Source organism: Triticum dicoccoides, chromosome 1B (genome assembly GCF_002162155.2).
Source record: "Triticum dicoccoides isolate Atlit2015 ecotype Zavitan chromosome 1B, WEW_v2.0, whole genome shotgun sequence".
NCBI classification, from domain to species: domain Eukaryota; kingdom Viridiplantae; phylum Streptophyta; class Magnoliopsida; order Poales; family Poaceae; genus Triticum; species Triticum dicoccoides.
The window spans coordinates 600851350-600859919 of record NC_041381.1 but is presented as its reverse complement, the minus strand read 5'-3'; the positions used below and the strand labels follow the sequence as shown (position 1 = coordinate 600859919).

Genomic DNA, 8570 nt, shown 5'->3' with positions numbered 1-8570 from the left:
ACGGACACTGTTGAGCTTGCCTATATATACACGTTGATATACCACCAATGCCAAAACACATTTAGAAGTCGAGTCTGATCTAACCCAAGTTCTTGTTCAGACAAGAAGATGTCATGCTTAGCGTGCTTGAAGGTATGAAGGAACAATTGCGTCCAGTTAAAATTACTTCAACAAAAATGTTATGTGTATAATATTTTTATTGCCATATGTCTTCTTTGTTTGGGCCAAGCCTAAATAATAATAAAAAAACACAATAACTCTTCCCAACCAAACTACAAACTATATCTAAATACATTTTTGCCTCAAAAAAAATCTAAAAACATTTTAACATAGTAAACAAAATAGTTTAAAAATTGCACACATGTGTATATGTAACACTCTTTAAAAACTGGTCAAAAACCCAAAATTTGTTCCAGTTGACAAAATACATTTAGAAATATTTCCAGAAATTTGAAATATTCACATTTTTTAAAATTCTGTTCAAAAAATGTTTTCCTAAAAAATCCAATTTTAATACAGCGTTCACTACTCTTATATAAAATTAATAAATAACCATGTCTTTCCAAAAATAAAAAATAAAAAGTATTCACAGATTATTCCATGAATCACTACTCTTCTATCCAATGAAGAAAGCTAAGGTGGCTTCTTAACTTCCAAAATTCAGACTCCAAAAGGTAATAATCAATGCAACCTTATTAATTATCGATGTTTATCAGGATTGAATGAAAAAAAGGAACGTAACAGCAGATGGATCAAGTTTTGCGAGTTTCTATGCCCGTTGCAACGCACGGGCATTTGTACTAGTATATAACTATATAAACTGGCCACCGCATCGTCCACCCGGCTGGTTTTAGTTGCGCCTGGCCTTCTTGGCTTTGGTGGGGATCACCTGAGTAACGCTACATCGACGAAAGGTTACGGGCGTTTTACGGGGTGATACTGATTTGTCATGTTGTGACTGGATTAAGGGGGGAGGGACGGGCCCCACCCGGGTGAAAATCAGGGGGCCGGAGAGTATATTAGGAAAGGGCCTGTAAAACTCCTGTAAGAGGCCCGTACGTTTAGCATTTTTGGGGATCACCTCATCAGCCAACGGCACGTCCTTCAGTTTACTTCAGACAGGCAAAGAGTCAAACCGACATACAGCGGTGCCGATGGATGAATCACTACACACCGGGGGCGAGTAGAGCACATACCTTGTGGTACCATCCGCCTCGTCGCCTAGGGCAGCAGGATCATTGGCCATCGTTACATTTTCCTAGAAGACCAAGGCACATACAACCCATTAGATGAGTAGGTTATTGATTCCCATAATGATATTGCTCCTATTCCTAGAAAGTGCACAAGGAATACCTCAGAATTGTCATTTGGGAACAGAGGCTTGTATTTGTCAGTTCAGTTTTGGAAAGGCCTTTCCTCAAGCCACCGCCGTTGTTGGAGTTGTGTCGAATATAGTGTACAAGGTAGGTTACAGTAGGACTCTGAGTAGTATTGTGTTTAGATAGGATATGAAGTCGTGTCCTAGTAGGACACTTGTATCCTAGGCCTCTCATATATAGCGAGGGTAGACACACGATGTAACTTATGCCAACATAATAGCACCGGAACGCAGAGGAAGCCGGCGGCTTGTGCCGGTGTCCAGGGCGACCGGGTGCGGTATTGTAGCGGTGTCATGGGGAGGAGCGCACATAGTCAGGCCCCGAGGATGTAGCCATATCGGTGAACCCCATTAACAAATCTCGGTGTCGTGCTCGTGTGATTGCTTGGTCCTCGGATGATCGACGGTATGCCTCGGATTTATTCTAACAGCCGTTGTGGACAACAAAATAAGACAACAATCTCCAATCAACAATAATGAGTTGCATATGCACATACAAGGTCTGAATCAGGACATGGTTGGATTGTTCTGATCTACTCTTCACCGTATCTAAGCCGCTCCATTATACAGAAACCAGATCGAGTGCAAGCTGGAGAAGAAAATGCAGCCCAGTACAGAACATATACTTAATGCACGCCTAGTAATACAAAATATATATGCTTATGCACACCAAAATCAAAAAGCGTGGTATAGCACCATTAAGGAGACAGGTAATAGAAACTATAACCACAAGCACTGCATATATACCTTTGCTTTTGCATATAACATGTTTAAAACGGACACGGTACATTGGGCAAGTTTCAATACAACACTTAGATGTGAGTTACATAATCTGCGTTTGGGGGCAGGCAGCAGGATCAACATTTCAGTACGACGAAGCTAAATGTTGTGAAATTGAGAACTTCATGGATAACTTGACCATAGTTGTTTAAGTCAGTTCTCTACAACCCAGACAAAGCACACATGTAGCCACCCTTGAAAGCGCGGGTTTACTCCGAGTCTGAATAATTTGACGAAGACCAGAGTGAAGAAATAGAAACGCGAGCGGAACCAAGTCATCACAGAAACACATAGCATACACATGGAATACATGTAAGTGAAGAACATGTAATCAAATACGCATTCAAGCATGAGGAAGATGAACTGAAGAATAAAAGATAGCATGATGAAAGTCTTCAGTTCAAATTCTTCAGAAGGTAGATCACATATTCTCAGCAGCGGAATAACATAAAGTTAAGGGGTGAGGAATTTGAAACCAGGTAGACTCGGTGAAGACACAACGATTTGGTAGGACCAGTTCTAGTTGTTGTATCAACTGTATGTCTGGTTGAGGCGGCTGAGATGAACTCCTAAGACACGCAGTCTTCAGTGTATTCCTCTTGAGCTAAGCTCACTTAAACCTCGTCCAATCACTCGTGGCAAGTCTTCAAGTTAGACTTCCAAAACCTGTGGTGGAGAGAAACGCCTTGTTTACAGAGCTCGGCAAGGAGGCGGATGAAGAGGAGGCACAGACGACTGCAGACTTCAACAGGTTTGCGTCGGTCACGCCACAGTTGTTTGTGCCTTGCTGCAACTACCACGAGGCCACCCGTCTGCACGGTAAACTCCAACGAAGAAGAGTAGTACATGGGACGTGGGCACTCTCCCGCAACCTCACTTCCAGGGGGTCATGGCCGATCAACTTGCATGACATGGGGAAGAGACGACGTGGGATACGAACGCCGCCATGACTGGCGATCATTTAGACTAGGTTAAAAAAAGTCTCATCGGCTTTTGTTTAATTGAAATATATCAAAAATCTAATGAATTTGGTCCAGTTTAAATGGAAATCACCTGGTTTGTATGAAAATCGTCCAGTTTGTTCCAATTCACTTTGAAATGTATGCATGCATGATTGGATCTTATCCACCCGGCATGACGGCCCTGGTAGTCAGTCGCAAGGGCAGCCAACTCGTGCTTCTGCTCCGTCGAGTGGCTCACACACAACGCACTGGAGCCCGCGGTCATGGCGGATGTAGGGCACAAAGGAGGATGTGGAGCGGGCGTGTTGTGGTGTGGTTTGTGCCAAGCGTGACTTCGTTTAAACTGCGGATGCCCGTCAGGCCAAGCGGCGGGGTGTGTCAATGCGGACGCCTGAGTTGGTTTCTCGACCAACGTGCCTCTTTAATGATAGTAGGCGGACAGACGGGCAACCCGTTCTAATGTGGTAGATATACATCCCATCCCATCCAATAACGCTTCTTCGACATTGAACAGGCGCAGACACTAGGACGCGGCGCTCTCAGTTGATGCGCCACTTCAATGTCGGCATCAGTGAGGGGTCGCGTCCACTCTAGGCCGGTATGAATGCGGCCCTAGCGCTCTGGAGCGTCTTGAATGTGCGGCAACCGCTTCACAAAGGAAAGGGCGCGAGAGAAGGAGAGGGTTTTGGGTGGGACCAATTTGTCGAAAGTGTGCATGGCAACAGTTCGAACTCCCGCAAAGCCCCTTTTGTTTGTCTCCGGTTTACGGAAAAATCAACATCTAAACCGGTCCGGATTGGATACCACGTTCGATGGCAAATCACATCCGGCGGGCAATTGATGGGTCAACGTTGGAGACGCTCTTACTGCAAGAAGGAGCGTAGCTCAAGGGTATGGGCATAGTTGGAAAAAAGGCGTCACAAAAATCATAGCAGGCAGACTATTCCGTAAAACAAGGATAAAGCTTTATAACAAATTCACACTGCAAATGGTGCACAGAAGAAATTACAGTTGAAGTTCAATATTCAGATCGAAGGGGAGTCACATTGGAGCAAAAACACATTACGTTTGTCGCTGCTACTACTCTAATAAGAAAAATAAGGGGTAACAGCTTTCTCTTCATGATATTATCTCTTCTGATCCGGTGCCCAATTCAGCCTTGCTCTCCTGCTTGCCTGCCAACGGGAAGACAACAGTTACAACCTAGGAGGTGTTTGTTTACATGAGTGGTAACGTAAAGGGAAAGGGAAACAGATTACACGGTGTAACAGCTCCAGACCGGAAAAATCATATTTTGTATGGTTCGACTGTGTAAAGGCAACAGTTCCCTTAACAATGTTTGGCGTGGCACAGTAATACGAATACATCAGCAGCGCTCTGTAGAATACATTTGCTAGTGCTTCACTAGCGCAGCTTCAAATTCATCAAACAAGCAAATACTTCCTCCGTCCCATAATGTAAGAACTTTTTACACTAGTGTAGTGTCAAAAAACATCTTACATTATGGGACGGAGGGAGTACGTTGGATTTTTTTCATGCGTCCAAGGCAAAGACATATTTTAACCAAAATTTGGCGCCACTTTAACAACATTACACATTTTTAAAATGCATATTAACCTCTGGATACAAACTCAGAATTCTAGTACACTTCAAACTAAACTTCATAATTAGTCCCTGAAATTGTTTTTATATGATAAACAGAAAGGTAAAGCAGCTTCGGACGATTCGAAATCTTGCAAAGTAGCTTTTCCATCGATCTTCATCTGCCACACCATTTGTCTTCTCTTCTACTCAAACTTGCTTATGTTCTCATCATCTGCCAATAAGCAAGAGATAAAATGAGAAATAAAGAAACACAAGCGACGACCAATAATGAAAAGTTCACTAGCACTTATTTTGTTGTTCAATCGCAAAATTACTTGGCCAAGCTCATACATAGCTCACATCTGATAGTAGAAGAATAAACTAGGAAGACCAGTTTCTGTTCTTCATTGAACAAATTTAATTCTAGATATACCAGCACAAACTCATACAAGGCTTTTCAGGAATCACTCTTGTATATACCAGAGATATGTAAAACGCATCAATCAGAATAGAGAACGATGCCAGGTAGGAAAACATGTACCCAGTGATCAGGTGCTGATCGCCAACGCAAGCACAGATGACTTGTCTTCCTGCTGGGTTGGTCCACTCGGAGTCATCGCAGCCAGTTCAGTTCCATCCGGGGGGGTTCCTTGTGCAGTGCTGTTCCCCTCTGACCTCTGGCCATTGCTGTTGTTCACTGGAGAGGGATCTCTGATTGAGACATTGTTCACCGCTGGCAGAGTCCTCCTGTTAACTGTGGCAGTTCTTCCTGCAAACCGAAAGACTAGTACCATCAGTACTATATAATGGCATAAAAGAAGGCGAAACAGGTTGACAAGAAGTAAGGCTTAGTAGTGTACCATGTTTGAACCACTTGTAAACCTTGTAACCCACGCCGATTAAGAACAGCACCGCGCATAGCCACGCACCAACCTCTGTTGATATCTCGATCTGCAGCCTTTCATGGTCATTGGTTGGAGCAGAATTCATGTCCTTTGGCATCGGAGGAGGCGGACTGGCGGGCAGGGATGGGGCAGATCTCCCAGAGAAATCATCACAGCTTTCGTAGGGCTTGTCCCCGGAACGTCTCTTACCTCCACACCCCAGATAAAGACGAAACAAGGCCCTGGAGGTGGTGCCGGAATCAGCGATCATCGGTTCGTCGACCACCGAACAGAGACAGCCAACCATGGAGATTGCGATGGCCAGCTCGGTGGCATTGCAACCTTCAACAGATTAGAAAGAGGAATGTCAGCATTGCGTCTAGGCCTAAACATGTAAAAACGGATAAAGAATGCAAATAAATCAAAACGAGCTCGAACTCCCATAAGAAAATCAATGCCTGTGGAACAACTTATTATGTCTGTATCTCAAACATGGGGAGCAACGAACAAAAAAAATTCCCAAAATGAAGTGCCTGCGCACGGAGCGGAATCGCAACTCGGAAATAAAACCACAGGTCGATGTAATTTGCGGGCATAGTCCACATGACAACTATGAGCACGGGGAACTGAATCTCACCTGAGACCGAGGCATATGCGGAGGGAGCATCACCATCCAAGCTGCTGTCCCACCAGCCACACCGGGGTAGGAGGACGGCTTCATCTCGTAGTGACCCTGAGAAAACAAGGCAGGCAGGTCATGATGCGGTGCAGATCTATAATTAACCCGAGGAGAAAGCATGAGGAAAATAATAGCAGCGACCCAAAAATTGAAAACAGCAAGAACTAGCGTCTCCTCGGGCCTCGCTCCCAGAGCCCGATTCACCGCCTCTACTCCACCGCCGCTCGCCTCGCCTCGCCCGAGAGGAGCGCAAAACGCACGCTCGCTCCATTCTTCACCGCCGGCAGGCGCCTCGCCGGAGAGGAGCGCACGTCGACGCCTTCGATTCGCCGCCTCCGGCAGGGGTACCCATACCCCCGCGCTCTCCACCAACGCAGCTCGCCTCGTCCGAGAAGAGCGCAAACAAATCTGCTCGAGCTCGGCAGCGGCGCTCTGGGCTTCACCGCCGCCCGCCTCCTGGCGCCTCGCCGCAGAGCAGCGGGCCTCGAGCCTCGCTAGTCGCTACTCTCATCTCGATTCGCCGCCTACCTCTGCGATACTCACACCCCCGCGCGCTCGTACCTCCGCCCGCTTTCACGCGCCTCGCCCGACAAGACCGCACGCACTCCCGTCCTGCAGCGAGACCCGAGTGCTCCCTACGCCACCGCCACCGCCACCCGCCGACACTCGCCTCGCCGGAGAGACCCGAGTGCTCCCTACGCCACCGCCACCGCCACCCGCCGACACTCGCCTCGCCGGAGAGACCCGCGCGCCCACGCCTGCGACGTCATGCGCCGAGGAACCACGCCATCGAACGGATCCGGGCCCGATCGGAGGAAATAAGAGCAGGACGGCGCTTGCGTACCTGGAGGCCGCCGCGGCGGAGAGGTCGCGCGGCTGCTCCTTGCTCGCCGGCGTGGCAGGAGGAGGAGGAGGGCTTGCGCTGCCTCCAAGGCAGCAGCGCAAGGCAACTAGCAATGAGGAAATGGATGGATCTGTTCTGTTCGGTCGGTTTTATATAGGCTGAGCAAGCGAGGGAGGGGTGGCGGCCGGCTGGCTTGGGTGGTGGGGTGGGGATGGGATGGGATGGCAAGCAAAGGAGGGGAGACCACAGGGGGATCCGTTGTGGGCGAAGGGCTTCTTGTGAATCAAGCCATACTTTTGCCTGCCAAAAGCTGATCATCTTTGGCAGCGTTGAACCTCATCTGTTACGACCATCCTCTACTTTTTTGGTTGTTTTTGAATCTTACCTACTGGACAACAGACGGTGGGAGGGGGGAATTTCGGATTGGGACGCTCTTGACAGTGGTAATCTTCTTCTATCCTTCTTTTGTGGAAATGGGACTCCTCAATCCTAGTTTCAATTCAAGTTCAAGTCAAATTAATCTACTATACTGTGGTAACACCACATCCGTGCCCTGCGGCTTCACTACTGTAGATGTATATGGTTTTGCCACATTTTTTTTATTTATTTTTTTAGAAAAGGAGGATGACCCCCGGCCTCTGCATCTGGGAGATGCATACGGCCACTTTATTGATTATTCTCGAGGACCTTACAAAGTATTACAACAATGTGCCTGAATTCACCGTCTTGGCAACACATGCCGCTACTCCTATCCAAAATGATGAAGGGGTGCTAGCTGGGCCACTACCCAAACCACTCACCTAAGCCTAACATCAAAAGCCGGAAGCCGAAACATATTCGGAAGCCCCAGCCGAGCCACATACCGGGTCTGGGGCACAATCCGGTCAGACGCACTCGTGTGTCGTCGCCACCATCTTCCACAGGTCCGTCTTCAGATCATATTGAGGCTTCTACCTTGACTGGCCACTCTGCCATCAACGCCCCCATGACGCCAGACAGCATCCTCCTCCTGCACGAGTCCATCTCCGCGCATCAGGCACCGAGTCTCCACAGCACCATGCCGTTGAGATCCGCCACCATCAATGTGTAAGATGAAGCACCGCTCCACCAAAGTCGCCGTCCTCTAGTCCCTCGAGTCCGTGTGCACCTCCAAGAATGACGTCCCCAGGGGGGAAACGACACCAGAGAGCCGCCGTCATCCGATCTACTGATTTAGGGTTTCCCCCGAAGGTAGCAGAGAGTGGCCTTGAACATCTCCACGACGATGCCTTCAGGAAGGGAACGATGCAGACAGCGTCGCCATCGCCGGTCTTGGCAATAGCCAATAGCAGATTTTCACCCAGATCTGATCGAAGACCTCCATCTCTCGTGCACGGGTCGCGGCCGTCCTTGCCGGGATCTGGATGATCCCGCTTGCCAGATCTCAGCACGAAGAAGCCCCCCACCGAGACTCGCCGGC

The 8570-nt window shown here is 48.0% G+C and overlaps 1 protein-coding gene across 1 annotated transcript in view; it reads right to left on the bottom strand.

The window, feature by feature from the left end:
- Nucleotides 1-4700: 4700 nt before the first annotated feature.
- The window catches only part of LOC119350677, a 7871-nt gene continuing 4001 nt past the window's right edge, over nucleotides 4701-8570 (bottom strand). Inside the window, exons 2-6 of the mRNA XM_037618390.1 lie at nucleotides 7112-7193; nucleotides 6226-6321; nucleotides 5565-5930; nucleotides 5246-5473; nucleotides 4701-4936 (exon numbers count right to left, since the gene is read on the bottom strand). Coding sequence (XP_037474287.1) covers nucleotides 5253-5473; nucleotides 5565-5930; nucleotides 6226-6321; nucleotides 7112-7193 — 765 coding nt within the window. The 3' untranslated portion in view covers nucleotides 4701-4936; nucleotides 5246-5252. The remainder of the gene's footprint in view (nucleotides 4937-5245; nucleotides 5474-5564; nucleotides 5931-6225; nucleotides 6322-7111; nucleotides 7194-8570) is intronic.